Source organism: Montipora capricornis, chromosome 14, assembly GCF_036669925.1.
Source record: "Montipora capricornis isolate CH-2021 chromosome 14, ASM3666992v2, whole genome shotgun sequence".
Lineage (NCBI taxonomy): Eukaryota > Metazoa > Cnidaria > Anthozoa > Scleractinia > Acroporidae > Montipora > Montipora capricornis.
The window spans coordinates 28,125,112-28,145,111 of NC_090896.1; the positions used below are offsets into that span (position 1 = coordinate 28,125,112).

Consider the following 20,000-nt stretch of genomic DNA (forward strand, 5'->3'; position numbering starts at 1 on the left):
AAGATCAGTGTTGCTATGGTTACATATAAACATTGCGCCTTTCGACGTCTTTCTTGAAATGATTTAGTATTTCATTGGTGTTTGTGTAATAAATAGAATATTACATGGCCGCTTGGAGATACGAAATTTCTCTTCTCGTCAAATATTTTTCAACACTCGAAGAGAAATTTGGTATCTCTAAGCGGCCATGTAATATTCTATTTATTATATAAACACCAATGAAATACCAAATCATTTCACGAAAGGCATCGAAAGGCGCGATTTTCATATGTAACCATAGCAACAGTGATCTTTTCACGTGTGAAAATAACATGTTATCTTCACGTGTGAAGATATCATGTTTTCGCGCGAAAGCTCACTTGGTACTTCTTTGGTGTTTATATAATAAAATTTATTATTCTTCCAAAAAATTATACTTGTGATCTTTCGTTTAGCATTAGTGATGTACAGGTTCCTATTGTAGACCATTTAGGCGTAACTATCGATAACTTGCTAAATTTTAGCAAACACATTGGCAAGATACCTGAGAAAGTTGGAAATCAGTTAGATGTTTTGAGCAGGCTAAAGAACACGCTATCAGTCTCTTCGAAGATGTGCCTCTACGACTCGTATGTAATGCCTTATTTTACTTACTGTTCTGCGATTTGGCATAATTGCAATGAGTCTGATAAGCAGATGCTGGAAAGGCTTAACTTGAATATGAGAGCTCTAAGGTGTGTCTACAACAAACGGATGCCCCGTCATGGTGATGATGACTACGGCTTAACTTTGTCCAATTGTCTCCTACAGGACATTGCCATATTAATTTTTAAAGCTGTAAACGGTATGTTACCGGGATATGTAAGTGACTTGTTCGTCGTACGTAATAATGTGAATTGCTTGAGAGGCACCAACAAGCTCTTGGTCCCACGTAAGAAAACTACAAACTTTGGCTTAAAATCTACAACTTTTATTGGTGCCAAAGTGTGGAATTGTTTAACGCATGAATTACCGATGTTCAATGACAATCCTTAAGGAATTTAAGAGTGCAGTAAGAGAGCGACATTTGTAATGTATAGTTTTCTATGATTGACTGTAATAATTTTAAGATTTCAGGAATGCTTACTTATTGATATAGTTAGAATGTTAGTCAAATTGATCATGTATTTTTCTTTCTTTTTGATATTTTCATACTTTTCTCGGCATATTAGCATGTATTGCGAGGAGCCTAATCAGCCTCATCAATCCGAGTTGAAATAAAGTTACCTACCTACCTTGAGTTTTGTAGCTTGAAAATGGAGGTCATAATTGCAGTCTTTTCCGCCATGTTTACCTCCATGTTTGTTGGGAGCCTGGCGAGGATCATAACAAAAAGAGCACCAAGATAATGATTTTACCATGGAGTATGTTGTTAGGACAAAGATAATGAAGTGTTCACAACTTGTCGGAAACACCGAATTGGATGATTTAATCACCAACTATAATGAAATAAACACCGAATATAAAGAAAGAAACACCAAATTATGAAGTGAACGCTGAACGAATAAACCAACCAGTATAATAAAATGACCACCGAATATATTGATTTAAGCACCGTGTATCATAAAGTAAGCACCGGATATAATGAAGCAAGCACCGAGTATAATGAAGTAACCACCGAATATAATGAAGTAAACACCGAATGTAATGATTTAAGGAGGATCGAAGTAGTTTCTTCTATTTTTCACACAAATAAACATATTCTGTTCTTAGTTATAGTCAGGGTAATCATATCAAAATGAAATTTGGCCAGGGTATTAAGTGCCGATCATAGATTTCTGACATGACATTCTCCTCCAAAATAACATTACCATGGCAACGATATATAGCGTTTTTCTTTGAGCCTTAAAATTAACATATATTGTCTTTTTTTGGAAAAACGGGGCGGTGAAATCTTCCAACTCAGGGTTGCGTTATAAGATTCTGCGGCAGGTATTTTTTGCAGGTTGCAGGGTGCAGGTTGAAATTTCATTATAACTGGAAAACCGCTGGCACTAAAAAGAAAGGTAAAGCGATAGACTTCCCGTGACTGTTACATGAAAAGCTAACCTTAGGCCTAATTAGGCCTAAAGAAAAGCTTTTAGGCCTAAGTCTATCGCTTTACCTTTCTTTTTAGTGCCAGCGGTTTTCCAGTTATAATGAAATTTCAACCTGCAACCTGCAAAAAATACCTGCCGGAGACTCTGATTTAAAGATTGAAAAACAATTCTCAACGTATTTGGTCAAAATTCAAAATTTAAACTGTTTATTGACTGGTATATTTTACGAGATTTTCTGTACTTGTGCTATGTATATTTAACAATTATTCCACGCGCGAACGGAGAGGATGAATATCCAACGAGGAGTGTAGCGCCGAGTTGCCTATCATCATCTCATATCCAACAAGCACGAGTGGAATAATTGTTTTATTAAAAACGCCCCCAAGATATTAGACAAATCTTTTTGATTTTATTTTGAAAAAAAAAAACCCGAATATTTACAATATACAAATAATTTGTAACTGTAAATTGTCTCAACTTACATTTTTTTGCTTCGGGTTATTAAACTGACACAGATGCTCAAATTGTTAAAATAAAGTTTTCAAGTTGCTACCTTGAAATATTTTCATGCCATACTTTGTGGCTTTCTTTGTGCTCTCTGGTGTTACATTTTGTACCAGTTCAAAGACTTCTTTTTCACTTAACTCCGGTGCGAAGCAATTTTCACCGGTCGCCACTGTTTTGCTTTATTGCTTACGCATTCCTTGACCATATTAGGTGCAGCAAGTATCAGAACTGATAGCCTTTTTCCGGCTAGCCAATGAAAATGCTGGAAATCTGGGCGTTTGCCATTTGCACGGAAAATCCGGTTGGAATGGAACGCTTGTAATGGTACAGGATTTTGCCGATGTGACGTTTCGCCGGGCTCGAGTCTCCCGCGGCTAGAAGAAAACAATGACAAATCAAAATGACGGCTGCATTTGCCGTTTCGAAACAGCCAAGTCTCTCCCTCAATTGAAGGATTATTCTTAATTATCAATTTCTTCCAAGTGAAGTATTATGTTTCATTTTGGACACTGAAAGCTTGATAGGGACCATGGGAACGTGTGAGTAATAACCCTTCACTTAACCACTAAACCACCACATCACTAACTGCGAGGATGTTATTTTTTGTTAGTGTGAATATATTTTTCTTCCAAAAGTGCCGCTGTAAACGTATATAAACACCCGCTAAGAAGCAAGCTTACACAGTGAAAAATGATGGTTACCAAACTTCAAGAGAAAGCTGACTATTTTAAAATCAAGCTTCAGACTTGACTATTATTCAGCAATGATTTTATATATATACTAATTAGTTTTGGTAAATAATCGGCACAATTTCTATCCAGTTGATCTTTAGTGGTTAAGTGGATAAAAACAGTTCCTTCAAAGTGGCTGCTCCGGGTTCAAATCCTGTCCAGGTGCTGCATTTACTTGTTTTTCTGTTTATTTGCTACCACAAGTCCTGGGACAGAGTAATCTAAATGGAGGATTATACTTCATTTGGAGCAAACTGACAATGAAGAATAACCCTTCATTTGAGGAAGAGATCGTGTTGGTCCAAAGGCGGGAAAAGAGGCTGAAGTGAACCGGGTCGAGTGGGAGTTTACAAATTGTACAGGAATTTTCCGGTCATTTTGCTTGGAACGGGAAAAGCGGAATACCTCTAAGGTTTTCCATCTTTTTCGGAAACTTTCCGGTGGAATGAGCTGTACCATTTGAATTTGCCACCGAAATTTTTGGTTTTTGTTGACAAATGGTAAACGACCCTGATTTCTGTAGTTCAGCTTTTAATAATTAACAATTATTCCACGAGCGCGCGTTGATATGAGATGGTAGTCTCATATCCAACAAGCGCAAATGGAATAATTGTTTTATTAAATTCCTTAAACTCCAAAACCTTGGAAGTACGAAATACGATCGAAAAAAGGGAGAAAATCCTAGCGAAATCGAAAAAAACTTTATCAAGATGCGATGTTGTGTAATATCTTGTGGTCAGACAGACGCACGCTTATCACAAAAACATTTCTTACCTTTTTGCGTACTTTTAAACGTTGGAACTGATCGAAACCTTCGCAATCATTTACCTTATAAGGTCAAACTAAGGCGTATGAGCTGATAACCGAGATTGAGTGAACCAATCAGAGCACGAGAAATGCACTAACCGAGGTTGAAAATTTAATAATTAACAACTATTCACCGAAGTAGAGGTGACTAATGGTGGATATTGACCGAACCTTGAAGCGGCGAGGTAAATATCCACCACTAGCCACCTACACTGAGGTGAATAGTTGTTTTAGTATATACTAAAACGGTGAGATAATACAGCACTAAAAGATCATTTTAACTTATTTATTGCTGCAAAGATTACAATGTCCACCACTAGCAATCGACACTAAGGTGAATAGTTGTTAATTGGTATATACCCAAACAGTGAGATAAAATAGCACAAAAAGATGATTACAACACTTACCCCATCCCCACAGCGGCTTATCGTAACCATGGAGCTGTTACGAGAAGCCGCTGTGGGGATGGGGTAAGTGTCGTAATGACTGTACCTCATCGGGTGGAGTTAATTTGACCTCGGACCCAAGCTCCGTGTCTTCACATGTCATCAGTTGCAGTTAAATTCATCAGCTATCGTGGAAATCGAAGCAGAAAATGCTCATTTCCAGCCAAGTGCGTGGGGTTTTTTCACGATGAAACATTCACGGAGGTTCGCAAATGATGTGGCTTTAGCTTTGCGTGAAAAAATCTTGGCTGGGATGGATTTTGTAGTCGCAAACCGCCTCTGAGCTGACAACGGTCGGAATCGTAGTGTGCAGCCTTCACTTCGTCTTAGAACATTGAAAACACTGAAAACACAGAATTCCCGAAACGGTGTAATAAGCTCCAAAAGGCACAAGAATACACCAGAGGTGAGTCATTTTTATTCACTTTATTGAATGAAAGTTAAATTGAGCATTTTTTAGGCTTTATAATCAACGGTATTTGATTTCCCATACAAAGTCTTATAACGCGTTTCAGTTCTCAACGGCTGTCTGTAGTGACGCGAGCTTGGGCTGCCTATGATTTATTCCTGCAAAAATTTCAACATTTTCGGGCGCAAATTCCGCGCGAATTGCTCGGAGGTGAATAGCAAAGGATATCCGGAGTTTGAGTAACCAATCAGCGCGCGGGTTCAACGCTATCCACTGTTTTAGTAAGAGATATTTCTTGATGTCAGTTTTATATGTCTTGAATTTTATTGGGTTTGACTTGTTTGATTGTTTATAATGGTAATCAGTGGATAGCGTTCAACGCGTGCGCTGATTGGCTTCTCAATTTGCCCCCGAAAATGTTGTAATCTTTGCAGGAATAAATAAGTTAAAATAATCTTTTAGTGCTGTATTATCTCACCGTTTAAGTATATACTAAAAAAAATTATTCACCTCAGTGTTGATGGCTAGTGGTGTATATTTACCTCGCCGCTTCATGTACGGTTCGGTAAATATCCACGATTAGTATATACTAAAACAGTGGATAGCGTTGAACGCGGGCGCTGATTGGCTCGTCCTGTACTATTTACCTTCGAGCAACTCGGGAAAAAATGGCGTCCCGACTTGCATCCGTGACAAGTGAAGAAAACATCTAAATTAATTTTTTGTGCTGTATATTATCTAATTGTTTTAGTATATACTAAAACGACTATTCAGTGTCGGTGGCTAGCGTTGGATATTTACCTCGCCGCTTCGCGGCTAGGTAAATATCCACCGCTAGCCACCTCCACTTCGGTGAATAGTTGTTAACTAGCCACCCACACTAAGGTGAATAGTTGTTAATTAGTATATACCAAAACAGTGGATAGCGCTGAACGTGCTTGCTGATTGGCCACAATATTGTAATCTTTTCAGAAATAAATGAATTAAAATCATCTTTTTGTGCTACATTATCTCACTGTTTTAGTATATAACAGCGTTGGATACGAGATGGTAAATTACCAACAAGGGCGAATGGAATAATTATTTTATTAAAGTCTCAACCTTCGGTTTTGCTAAATTTTATTTACGTTTAAGATACGACCGGAAAGTGATGAGATTTCTGGGCGCCAAAAACCTTATGCTGAGCGACATTTGCCGCATTCATTTCCACATAAGGTCAAACGCAGATATCATTAATTAACAATTATTCGCCGAAGGCGAAGTGATTATCGCTGAATATTCACCGATAATCACTGAGCTTGAGGCGAATAATTGTTTTAGTATAAATACACAGGTGATTATTTCAAAAAAGAGAAAAAAAAAACCTCTCAACGGGAAATCATCTTCAACTTACAGTGGCAAAACGACTACTGGCAGCCATTTTGTTCGTCTAGGTGATTATCGGCTGATAATTAACAATTAGACCCGTAGCCCGCAAGGGCTACGGGTCAATAGCCCATGAAGAGAAGCCGAATGGGCTATTGACCCGTGACCCTTGAGGGCGAAGGGTCTAATTGTTTTAGTATCACCCACCTAGTCGGACAGAAAAGGCAATAATATAGTTAGCAAATGCAAGTTCAAGAAACATTTATTTGGAAATAAAACGAAAGAAAACGTCACGCTTTTCGCTACTCGAGGACTATTACTAATAGTCATCTAGTAGCGTAGCCAATCAAAATGCAGGATTGGCATTAATCCACTAGTTGGGTGATACTAATCCGAGATAGCGAGCCAATGAGAGCGCGCGATCTTGTATAATCACCTGTGTATTTATACTAATGGCTGATAACCGAGATCCAGTGAACCAATGAAAAAGCTAGCCACCTCCACTTCGGTGAATAGTTGTTAAATATTGAAAACCAAACTACGGATATCAGATTTCCAGCATTTTCATTGGCTAGCCGGACACAGGCTATCAGTTCTTATACTTGCTGTACCTAATATGTTCAAGGAAGGCGTCAGCAATAAAGCGAAACAGTGGCGACCGGCGAAAATCGCTTCACACCGGAGTTAAATGAAAAAGAAGTCCTTGAACTGTTACAAAACGCAACACCAGAGAGTACAAAGAAAGCCACAAAGTATGGCATGAAAGTATTTCAAGGAAGCAACTTGAAAACTATATTTTGACAATTTAAGAATCTGTGGTAGTTCAATAACGCAAAGCAAAACAATGAGTGCTAGTTTAGGCAATTTATAGTTACAAATTATCTGTACATTGCCACATCCGGTTTCTTCTTAGAAAATAAAGTCAGGAAGATTTGTCTAACATCTTGGGGCGTTTTTAATGAAGCAATTATTCCACTCGTGTTTGTTAGATTTGAGATCATTATAGCCAACTCGGCGCTACGCGCCTCGTTGGCTATCCATCCTCTTCTGTCCAACGCGCCCTCTTGGAATCATTAGGGAGCTTACGAAACGAGGACGACGACGGCTACGAGGAGTTCATTTAAAAATACATCTTCGCGTCATTCATATCACTACGAAGCTATTTCATGTCGTTTCGCGTTAAAAATGTGTAGTAACTGTCGAGGAATTAAACTGGGATGAGTGGGTTGGAAGCGTAGAGAGAGAACTGAAAATTCATCGTCATGTTCTAACGTCCTCCAAAGAACCTTGAATTTTGTCATTTCACGTCGTCATTTAGGAGATGACGAAAAAGAAATGTACCCAAATTGTAAAACGCACGTGCAGAGCGTGCAGAGCCATTGTTTTTGCTCACTAAACCTATTGTTTTGTAGCGTCGTCGTTGCCGTCGACGTCGTCGTTTCGTAAGCTCCCTATTAGGGAGCTTTAGCAACGACGACGGGAATGGCAATAAGAACGTCATCTCAAAACATAAATTCGTGTTATTGCAATCATTTCGCGAGTATTCCAAGCTTTTTAATAAGACAAAGGTGTGGCAGTCCATCAGGAATGAAGCCGTTATGAGTGGCGCTTAATTTACGGGAGAAAATGAAAAGTTATCCTCAAGAGCTGAGGTTCTCGCTAAAAGCTCAAATTTGGCTATTTCACGTTGTTGTTTTGCTGACGACGGCAGAGAAATGGACAAAAATGAAAAATGCACGTGCAGGGCGTGCAAAGCTATTGTTTTTGCCCTCTAAATATGTAAATTTGTGACGTTCTCGTCGCCGTCGCCGTTGTCTTTGCTAAAGCTTTTAGCAAAGACAACGACAACGTAAGCATATAACAATGAAAAAGTCATTTTCAGTTTTGACTTTAAAACCGTTCGTACCCATCCATTTACAGGATAGTTCGCCTGTATTATACAATGTGAACAAGACGGATTAATCGAGAAATACTTGCGATAGAGCTAAGTTATATTTTGGACTAAAGTTTTCGTTGCTGTAGCCGTCGTCTTTGCTTAAACTCCCTTTTAACTCCCTATTAGGGAGCTTTAGCAACGACGACTGGAACAGCAACGAGAACGTTATCTCAAAGCATAAATTCCCGTTATTATAATCACTTCAAGAGTACTTCAAGCATTTTAACATGACAATGGTGTGGCAGTCCCTCGAGAATAAAACCGATATGAGTCACGCTTCAATTAGGGGGGAAAATGAAAATTTGGGCGTTTTCCATTTACAAAAAATTTCCGGAAATTTCGGTGGAAATTTCCATCCCGGTGAAAAACGTGTTCCATTTAACTCAGGTCCGTTCGCCGCCCAGTGATCGCGATTTTACGCGCCAAAATTTAAAAATGTGGCCGTGAATAGCCTGGAAGTGGTAAGACCTTTCAAAAGTTGTAAATGGAACACACATTTCCATCGGAAAGTTTCCAACGGGAAAACAGGACTACCTTTTCAGAAGTTCCGTTTATTCCGGAAATTTTCAAGTGGAACGAACCAAAAACGTGTGTTCCATTTACATCCCAACCGGAATTTCCGGAATTTCTTGGTAAATGGAAAACGCCCTTTATTTCCAAGTGCTGACGTCCTCCATAAAACCTCAAATTTGGTTATTTCACGTTGTTGTTTTTCTGATGACGGCAAAGAAATGAACAAATATGAAAACCGCACGGCAGGGCGTGCAAAGCAATTGTTTTCGCCCACTGACTATACAAATTTGTGACGTTCTCGTTGCCGTCGCCGTTGTGGTTGCTAAAGTTCCCTATTCTTAGGTTTCACTCAAATGATCAACACCCATCTTTTTCAACGAAAGCAAAAGAAGACGTTAGCTTAATAATCGCTCTAAATTCGCGGAGGATTGGCTCGGGACACCAACATGGCCGCCATTTCATTGTTTGGGAACACCAACATGGCGGCCGTGACGTCATGTGAAATCCAAGAATATACACAGCACAAGTACATAAAATCTCGTAAAATATACCAGTAAATAAGCAGTTTATTTGTTTTTTAATTTTGATTTATTTTAATTATGAGTAAAAACGTTGAGAAGTGTTTTTCAATCTTCAAACCAGTCTGTTTATTTAGATGCGTCCCAGTAGAGAGATCCCACGTGAACAGCAGATTTTCCGCACAATCACAACGGAAAAAGGATCACGTAGCAGCGATCTTCAACTTGAGCAACTGCTTATCGCCATGACTTTAAATGACATAAAGGAGATGAAAGAGACTGTTGACGCCGACTGCAAAACATTTAAGAAGGAAGTACAGGAGATAAGTAATCATCTGAGTAACGCTAAAGCAGAATCGGATTCGTTGGAAAGTGAACTAGGTTCTTCTTTCAAGCGATTAAAAAAGATGTTTTTTGAGGAGAGACCAAAGAAATGGCTCAGAAAGAAACGGGTCCCGGTGTTTAACATCCATGTAGCTGGCACTGCGCACCGGTTAGATCGCGAATCTATAAGTATGTGGGAGTCCCAAGAAGAAGAAAGAAAAAGAGAAGTTCCAATCATTGTCGATCTTTTGAAGATTTTTTTTTTTTTGTATTTTATTATTGTTTTTTAACATTTCCATATTGGAGTTACAGCACTTACAAAAACGAAGAAATTACAGCAATCACAAAAAAATATATGTATATACAGATTTGAGCTAACAAGTGGATGCTAACAACCACCCCCACCCCCCAAAAGTTCCCCCTACATGATGCAGAAACACACACACACACACACACAAACACACCCACAATAGCGCTGTGTTAGAATATCGAAAAAGATATAAAAGCACGTTTCAATCTTCAACATCTTCAAAACCACTCTTACTCCATTTGATAGAGTGAGCTTGCCAATTATTGTTCCATTTAGCAATTTTGCTCTCTAATTGGTAGACAAACTTAATTCTTTGCAACAGAACGTAGAAAAGTGGTTTCAAATTGTTGGACCTACAATAATAAATGTACTGTTTTGCGATGAGGATAATATGATTTAATAAGAGGAAGCAATCTTTCCTTTGCCAGTCACCAAAAATTATATTTGCAGCAGATAGTGATTCAACTTTAATTTGTCTTCCACTACACCAAGCTATGAGTTCTTTCCACAGCAATGTAGTAAAATGGCAAGTCACAAAAAGATGTTCCAGGGATTCGTCCAACATACCACAAAAGATGCACAATGAGGAGTCTATTTTGCCAATTTTTTTCAAAAACGTATTTGTCACTAAATACCTATTTAGAATTTTATATTGAAATTCTCGTGACTTTGTGTCTAAAGCGACTAGAAAGGGCAAACTATGAATTTCGTTCCAGTCCAAACAAACACCATTAAAGCTTTCATTAAACTTTGAATGAGCTGTCGGTGGAGTAACAAAACCAGAGACCAACTCCCTATAAACCTTCTTAAAGGTCGCCTCAGTGATCGAGACCTCCTGGTTATTGAGCACAAGTTGAATTTAGTCCTGAATAACAAAAGGACTCTTGTTCAAGTATCCATTTATTTTCAGCGACTGTCGCCACGGTGCAGGGATTGCATCAACTAAGGACATCAAATCAAAAATATCTTTTGGAGAAAGATTCACCCGGCTTTGATTACATTGAGAAATAAATTGGTTTTTCTCTGTTACTAAATCGCCTATTTTGATTATTCCTTTACTAACCAAGCTTTGATTGAAGACTGATTTATTATTAATACATATAAATTTATTGTTCCAAAGAACATTGTTGGAAATTTGTTCGTGCGAAAGCTCAAGTACATTCGGTGGCTGCGGAGCAATACGAAAAACACTCAAAACATTCCCTGTAATACATTGGGAGGTTTATCGGTAGCTTTTTTATGTCAAAGTTGCAACAGAGGATGAAATTCCCCCCGACCTGTTTCAAATAGTGAAATAAAATAGTTTTCCAATTACAAGGTTCTTCATCCGCGAGTCTCTGGCAAAGCATTATTCTATGAGTCTTAATTATCGATTCTAAATGCGGGGCCTTCAGGCCCCCATCTTTTATGTCACCAACTAAGGAAGCTCGTTTTACTTTGTCTTTCCCTTTCCAGATAAAGTCAAATATAATCCTATTAGCCTCAGTTACCACCTCCTTATCTATACAAATTGATCCAGCACGGTACATTATCAGTGGAATTACAAAAGTTTTAAGGATCTGAATTCTTCCAATTATTGTCAGATTTCTCCACTTCCAAAGTTGAAGTTTTGTTTTGACAGCATCTATTATTTCCTTAAAATTTAGTTTGTGTCTCAAACGGCTGTCATAAGTAAAATACACCCCTAATATTTTCACAGCTCTCTTAACGTTAATGTTCATAATACTTTGGTCCTGTGCTGGAGCCATAACCGAGTTCCCCAAGATAAACATTTCTGTTTTGTCAAAATTTATGACAAGACCCGAACAGATTCCAAACTTTGAAATAAGAGCAAGGAGGTGTCTAAGAGACCAACCGTTCCTCAGGAATACAGTAAGATCGTCTGCGAAAAGCTCAAGTTTAATTTCGATTCCATCCACCACAATCCCTTGAATATCCTCATTTTTACGTATACTAACAGCTAGTACTTCTAGGACAATAATGAACAAATATGGAGAGAGTGGATCTCCTTGCCTCACACCTCTTTCTATCTTAAAAGGTCCGGTAGAGAACCCGTTATTAAGAACACAACTTGAAATATTTTGGTAAAAGGTTTGTATCCACTGGATGAACGAAGAGCCAAAATTGAAAGCAGCCAATGTACTAAACAAAAAATTCCTATTCACTGAATCAAAGGCTTTCTGAAAATCTATTGCTAGCATTTTGCCGTTGATACCATATCTTTCAGTATATACGAGTATATCATCAATCGTCCTTATTGCATCATTGATTGTTCGTCCTTTAACATATGCATGCTGATTATGGTGAATTATTCTAGGGAGAACAGTATGGAGTCTCAAGGCAATGGCTTTAGATCCAATCTTGACATCTACATTAATTAAGGAAATCGGCCTCCCATTAGAAATTTTTCGTTTGTCTTTATCTTTCTTTTATATCAAAGTTATTATTGCTTGTTTTTGGGAATTTGATAGTTCACCTTTATCAAATGAGCAATTAAGACTGTCTACAAGAAGCTTTCCAAGACTTTCCCAAAACGCATTATAGAACTCAACCGTAAGGCCGTCGTTACCTGGGGATTTGTTGCTTTGAAAAGATCGCAAACTCTTAAAACACTCCGCAAGCGTCAATCTTCCTTCACACGCCATCGCCTCTTCTTTTGAAAGCTTTGGGATTGCCTGAGAAAGTAAGAATGTGTTTGAAACGTTGTTCGGGATCTTAGAATTGTCAGTCTTGTAAAGACTAGAATAAAAAACTTCCACTTCCTTCATGATTCTTTTGGGGTCAGAGGTAAGAAAGCCGTCTTTGGTATACACCTTGCGAATACAACTCTTGGATTTTTTGTAGGTTTCAAGGTTTAAGAAATATTTGTTACTTTTTTCTCTTTGCTCAAACCAGGTGGCCCTGGAACGTACTATCGCACCCCTTGATAAGTGCTCATAAAACAATTCGTACTCGTTTCGAATATTCTCCATTTTTTCAATATTTTCAGGGGATGGAAACACACTGCAATCCTCCTCGCACTGCTTTAATGAGTCTTCTATTACTTTCAAATTCTGTCTTCTGGCCTTAGCTTTAGCTTTGCTGTACTTAATCGTAACCTGTCGTATTCGATATTTGATTAAGTCCCAAAGAACTCGCTTATCAGTAACTTCAATGAACTCCTCTCGCCACACTGGCACACTCTCAGCTATAAGCTTACAAAAATCAGAGTCATCTAACAAACTTGCATTAAATTTCCAATAAGATGGACCGTGCTTTTGCTTTTCTACACTGCTAAACTGAAGCACAATAGCCGAGTGATCGGAGTTCAAAGAGGGAATTATGTCGGCACCCTCTACCTCCTCCTGGTACGAGTCACTCAAGAGCCAATAAGCTAGTCTCCGTTGAAGAAAAGGATTTTTTTGTCTCCAGCTAAAGCGTTTACATACCGGATTCCTCACACGCCAAATATCTACTAAATCGAAATTTAAACATATGTCTTGAATGTGTTTGACAGAATCTTTTTTTGTGGGATTACCCCCAGAACAGTCCAAATCAGGATCGATAGCAACATTAAAATCCCCACCTACTACAATTTTTTGCTCAGCGCTTGTATTTAATTCCTCTACCATTTTTTCTAAACCGCTGAAAAATTTGCATTGCTCTTGAACCTTATTTGGTGCATAAATATTGACCAATAAAAAATCAGATCCCTGTACAGTGGCGTCAATCAAAATGTAACGACCGTTAGTGTCCAAAACGGACGATTTATACTCAAATTCCAGATCGTCTTTTATTAAAATCATTACCCCGCAACTGTGGTTAGTTCCATGTGAATAGAAACTCTTACCCTTGTATTGAGTATTCCAGATATCTTCCACCTCTTTCGTGCTATACGTTTCCTGGAGAAAAATAATGTCCGCCTTTTGCCGAGTCAACCACATAAACAAAGCTTTCCTCTTTATGGATGAACGAATCCCTCGAACATTTAAAGAGAGTAATTTAAAATCAACGTTATCTTTTGTGAAAGTGAAACATGAAGTAATTCTTCTCCAAGCTGGTTGAAACATGTATAATAAGTAAGTAACACGTAGCGCCTAACACAGAACAAAAACTACTTGATAAACACAAAAACAACACACATGTGAACAATGAACAAACACATGCATCCATACGCATTAAGAAGAGCAGCAGATATTCTATATCCATATGCCACCCTTGGGATTTAAGGACCACCGTTGATTCTCAACAATATGCAAAGTTTACAAACCACACCCGCTATCAAAAATAAACATATAGCAAGCTCATTTAAATACTCAACACACCGTCAATATAAAGCTTATCTTGTTCTCGCTTTTTTCATTTTTGGCCATAATTTTTGTCTTCTTTCTCGTATTTCTTTAGGTAAATCCGCGTACACTTTCACCTCCGATTCCACCCCTAGATCACGCACACTTCTGAAAACACGCTCACGTTCCGGGAATCTAAGAAAGCGAACGATTATCGGCCTTGACTGTCCTGCCTTCCTTTTTCCAAGCCTATGGACTCGCTGAAATTCAATGTTCCTCGCGTCTTCTAGCTCTAATTCACGCTCAAAAAACTTGTACACCACGTCCCCTGTGTTCTCAGTACTGAGATCTGTTTCTGGGAGGCCAAAGATTCGTAAGTTCTCTCTTCTGCTATAGACATCCTGATAGAGAATTTGGTCATGTAACTCTTTAATCTTCCCTAAATTTTGTTTCTCCCTATTCTGCATTTCCTCGATGTCTGCATTTAACGAAGTCAGCCCCGCATCCAAGTCTTGAATCGTCTCATCCATCTTCTTAGCCTTATCATTAAAGGATACTATACTCACTTGAATCTTATTTACGGCTTTCTCCAAATTAGAGATCTGCGAAAGGACTCCTTCCATCGTTTGCAATTTGGTTTCCATTCTTTCTAGTCTGTCTAGGATTTGCTGAAGCTGTTGCCCAATCTTATTAGTCATCGTCAAGGCTTTCAGAACTTGATCCCCGCTATCGTCAAGCGAACCGCCACTTGTGTCGTTCTCGGTGAGCGTCGTGTTAAAACTTGATATGTAAATCCTTTTACCGTCTGGTGAACGCGTTTCACTGTCTGAGCTAGAACTCGTGCTTATTCTTGTTCGTTTAAGAGTTGTCGTACTCTTCTCGGCCATAAAAAACAGAAAGAGAGCTAACTTATGAGCGTCAAATTCACGGGAGCAGAGTGAAACACGTCTTCACTCCTCCATGGCCGACCCAGTCCCCGATCTTTTGAAGATGATTAGACAGGAACTGGAGGATCTTGGAAAGAAGAAAAAGGAAAAAACAGATGACATGTTAAACGAGCTAGCTCAACTTAAAAGTGACGCACAACTTCAACATTTTTCTTTAAAGTCAAAGAAGGAAGGCCTCGATAGAAAATTCATTGAGTTAGAAGAGCTGATTCAGGGATGCTGCACAATTAAGAAGATCCCACTTTCGATACTTGAGGGCTCCAAGGACTGATTGATTGATCGGAGGCAATCTGTGTCAGGTCAAGTGATTTATTCTGTTCGGGGTGGATTGAACGAAGTTTATATTTCTATATGTAGAGGATAGGAAATGCCAATTCCCGCCTTGTTCTTCAACGTTGGATATAAAACTTCGATTTCGAATGTGAAAATCAAGACAAATGTAAAACTTGGATGTCAAATTCTGATGTTGAGTTTTGGCAGAGATATAACGTCATATTATTATATAAACACCAATGAAATACCAAGTGATCTTTCGCGCGAAAGCATGTAATCTTCACACGCGAAAAGATCACTATTGCTATGGTTACATATAAAAATTGCGCCTTTGGATGCCTTTCTTGAAATGATTTAGTATTTCATTGGTGTTTATATAATAAATAGAATGATATTACATGGCCACTTGGAGATACGAACTTTCTCTTCTCGTGTTGAAAAGTATTTCAACTCTCGAAGAAAAATTTCGTATCTCCGCGGGGCCATGTAACATCGTCTATGTTTTATTCTTCCAAAAAACTATCCTTGCGATCTTTCCTTTAGCATTACTGATGTACAGGTTCCTATCGTAGACCCTTAAGACCTTTTAGACGTAACTATCGATAACTCGCTAAATTTTAGCAAACACATTGGCAAGATAACTAAGAAAGTTGGAAATCAGTTAGGTGTTTTGAGCAGGCTAAAAAACACGCTATCAGTCTCTTCGAAGATGTGCCTCTACAACTCGTATGTAATGTCTTGTTTTACTTACTGTTCTGCGACTTAATTGGTACAATTGCAATGAGTCTGATAAGCAGATGCTGGTAAGGCTTAACTTGAATATGAGAGCTCTAAGGTGTGTCTACAACAAACGGGTGCCCCGTCATGGTGATGATGACTACGGCTTAACTTTGTCCAATTGCCGCCTACAGTTTAAAGCTGTAAACGGTATGTTACCGGGATATATAAGTGACTTGTTCGTCGTACGTAATAATGTGAAGTGCTTGAGAGGCACCAACAAGCTCTTCGTCCCAAGAAAACTACAAACTTTGGCTTAAAATCTACAACTTTTATTGGTGCCAAAGTGTGGAATTCTTTACCGGACGAATTACGTTCAACGACAATCCATAAGGAATTTAAGAATGCTGTAAGAGAGCTACATTTGTAATGTATAGTTTTCTATGATTCACTGTAATAATTTTAAGATTTCAGGATTGCTTACTTATTGATAAAGTTAGAATTTTAGTCAAATTGATCATGTATTTTTTTCTTTTTGATATTTTACTTTTCTCGGCATATTAGCATGTATTGCTAGAGGCCTAATCAGCCTCATCAACCCGAGTTGAAATAAAGTTACCTATCTACCTAGATAATCGGTCTTGTCGTCATTAAGCTTGAGCCGGTCCAACAACATCCACTGACGAAGATCCTCTATGCACCGCTACATTGCAGTAACTGCCTTAACATGAATTGTATGTGAATCTGGTTTAAACAGGGTCTCAATGGGCGTGTAGCAAACTCGGTACACGGTTAAAAATTTCGCGATTTCGCGGTGCACGCTTAATTTTTACATCAAATAATTGTTCAGAGCTTAGGAAAAGCTACAAACAACACGGTTATCTGGACAAAATAATTCACGACGCACGGTTAATTTTTTGGACGTTTCACGCCGCAAGCTTAACCCCATTGAAACCCTCTTTAAACGATAGGTGCATCTGTGTATCGTCTGCGTAGAAAATGAACATTAGGCAGATGACAACTGATGATCTCAAAGAGCTTTAAAGCTTAGATAACAAACAAAATAGGGCCCAAACAGGAACCCTGTCAACACCGTACTGCAAGGGAAAGTAATCAGATTGATTCCCATTGATCGCAACGCGTTGGATCGTATTGTATAAGTACGATGCGATACGTGTTTCATTGCAGCGTTTCGGAGGTCTCTTTTTTACTGTAATTATGACATTAGGATCATGCTATCCCTTCTTTGTTTTATTCCGAATTACTTCAGTGGTGGTCCGAATTTCGAGACGGTTTTGATTCTGGAAAAGAGTGGCAATTTACATTGTGGAATAACAAAGAGATACGTATCAATAACAGGCCCATCTTTCAAGAAAAGTGTTTTTTTTTGAAAACTGTATTATTTGTGTAAATGATCTTTTATTCGATACATATATCGTTAAGTAAACTCTTCAAGATTTACCTGCTTCAGGAACTTCAAATCATCTTTTATGACAAGTGTTTTTTTTGAAAACGGTGTTATTTGTGTAAATGATCTTTTATTCGATACAGATGCTACAAATTCTTTCAAGATTGTTTCAAGCAATATGGATATTTGGAATAATTTTCCTGGACTCTTGCAAACTATGTGCACTCTATGTGTACTTTTTGATGGTTTGCCCTTTAAAAGTAACACTCAGAAATAATAATGCAAATACAACTGAGGCTGTTTTGCCTTATCTACAAGACAAGACAAAAATATCCTTTATTCAAACACAATATCAATATTAAAGCAATAATACATGTTTGTGGGGTCATGGGCTAAGTATAATAACGATTCACTACAGGAAATAAAAGCTTAAATTTAACTATGTGACAGACATAGGGTATCTACACATATGGGATAAGAAAAATAAATCGATTGCTATCCAAAGATCATATTGCAAATACACCAAAAGGTAACAGTTGATTGACAAGTTCCTTGTGCAAAGTGGTAGAGCATGTTTGAAGTCCAGCAGGACCAAGATGAGAAGTTATGAAAAAAACTCTAAACACATTTTTTACCAAAATTATTTTACTGCTTTTCAAGCCCAATGAGACCTTATGCATGGGACACTGTTTCCAGCTCCAGCTCCAAATCTCATAATATATTAATAAATTTTGCCATCTAAGAAAAGAACAAACATGTGGGGTGTAACCAAAAAAAGTCCAAGGCAATAAAGCTTCCTTTCAGCCTTTTCAGGAAAAACTATCCACTGTCAACCATACTTGACTCAAAACAGATTCCTTGATCCAACAACACAAGGCAGTCCCCTAAAACCAAAATTACATCATTAATGCTTCCAGAAAACAACAGTCTAGAAAAACAAAGATTTGAAAAACAGTCACGAACCTGAATCTACAGATATCTATATACATCTGTACCTACACTTCTGTTCTTCCAAACATTATTTTAACTAACATGGATATGGATTGATTTTAAACTCAAATTAATTGCAAATCCATAACTTGGTAACTACTTGAACGCAAGGATCGTTGAGTTGTGACTGCTAAAAAGTATAATAACTAAGACATTCACCAGAAAAGGGAATATAAATGACCTTAAAAGTAGCTATTTAAAATATTTGATACTAGTTACGTTCCCAATGACACAATCACATTCAAATCAAATTCACATCTGATCGAATCATTGATCATTCATGTAGAGGTGCCGATCGTAAGGAGTAACGCAGAAAAAAATAACCTTCACGTTGAACAATATTGCCATTTCCCTGCCACCTGGTACAAGCCAATTCACACATGAAGGGAAACCTTAGGAATCCTCCTTCTACACATTATAGTAACTTTTTGTACCCGGTGGCAACAAACTTTCCACATTAAAAATTGCGTAAAAAACTCACCTGTTTCGCAGCTCTTATCCCACGAAATAAAATTTTCCAGGAGCAAATTTTCCGAGGATACTAGTTGGATTGGAGTTGCAAACGTGTTACAAAACATAAACTTTCTGTAAGAATACATTCCACTCGAAACTGGCGTTAAAACTATCGTAGCCTTGATCGCTCTAAAAAGAACGGAAACCAACAAGCTACCGATTCTCAAACGGAAGCCATTTTTCTGTTCTTCTCGGGAGTGCTTTTTTCATGAGAGCCAATGATAGTCCCAGAAACGTATCACGTGCCGTATTGCGCGACTCATGCGCAGACATTTTTCGCCAGTGAACAACCCGGTGTGGCCAACACATCACGCATGCGCACAACCATTTCACCCGGTCAATTAGCAGCCAGGGACAGCTGTTTCGGCCTTTTGGGCCTCATCAGCATGGCGTAGCTCACATACTAGGCGGCTGCATGTGTTTAGCACCCCATTAAGTGGCAGCTTCACATGCCAAACATGTGGTAAGCTGGGTTGGGAACAGCAAAAATGTTCTCTTACTTATCTTAGTCAGTTCACTATTCATTACAGAGGCAGCATGATCAGGGTCTGAATTGGAGTAAAAGATACTAGTATCGTCTGTAAAGAGAAGGCATTCTGCCAGGCTGGTTGTTTTCGGAACACCGCATCCAATAATCTCTTCGGATTAGTATTATATAATAGTATAAGTATAAGTATTTCATTGTTAGTAAGTAATGTTATTACTGTAAGTGTTGTTAGTATTGTATTAGTTTAGTACTAGGTACGTAGTACTAGGTAGTACTGTATGTATGTATGTATGTATGTATGTATGTATGTATGTATGTATGTATGTATGTATGTATGTATGTATGTATGTATGTATGTATGTATGTATGTATGTATGTATGTATGTATGTATGTATGTATGTATGTATGTATGAATGTATGTATGTATGTATGTATGTACGTACCCAAACAGTTGTTTTATGGTGAACCTATGA

The 20,000-nt window shown here is 38.1% G+C and overlaps 2 protein-coding genes and 1 long non-coding RNA gene across 13 annotated transcripts in view; 2 read left to right on the forward strand and 1 right to left on the reverse strand.

Annotated features, from left to right (window-relative positions):
- The window catches only part of LOC138033114 (uncharacterized), a 52,947-nt gene extending 51,689 nt beyond the window's left edge, over positions 1–1,258 (forward strand). For all 11 annotated transcript variants that reach the window (XM_068880882.1, XM_068880872.1, XM_068880881.1 and 8 more), the window contains one exon: positions 1–1,258. This exon is cut by the window's left edge and continues 986 nt beyond it. The gene's annotated coding sequence lies outside the window, so the exon portion shown is untranslated.
- The window catches only part of LOC138033121 (uncharacterized), a 216,086-nt gene extending 196,848 nt beyond the window's left edge, over positions 1–19,238 (reverse strand). Inside the window, exons 1-2 of the long non-coding RNA XR_011128572.1 lie at positions 19,008–19,238; positions 18,288–18,420 (exon numbers count right to left, since the gene is read on the reverse strand). This is a non-coding gene — a long non-coding RNA (uncharacterized lncRNA). The remainder of the gene's footprint in view (positions 1–18,287; positions 18,421–19,007) is intronic.
- On the forward strand, positions 9,427–15,507 carry LOC138033848 (uncharacterized). The gene is made up of 2 exons (XM_068881709.1): positions 9,427–9,894; positions 15,182–15,507. Exons 1-2 carry the CDS (start codon positions 9,427–9,429, stop codon positions 15,407–15,409), a joined length of 696 nt encoding a protein of 231 aa, XP_068737810.1. The 3' UTR covers positions 15,410–15,507.
- Positions 19,239–20,000: the final 762 nt, after the last annotated feature.

What these genes read in the sequence shown, in the direction of transcription:
- LOC138033848 (XM_068881709.1), top strand. Translation starts at nt 9,427, where the DNA reads ATGCGTCCCAGTAGAGAGATCCCACGTGAACAGCAGATTTTCCGCACA. An exon ending in TTTTTTTGTATTTTATTATT is followed by an intron (nt 9,895 to 15,181) that starts GTTTTTTAACAT and finishes GATCTTTTGAAG; the next exon opens with ATGATTAGACAGGAACTGGA.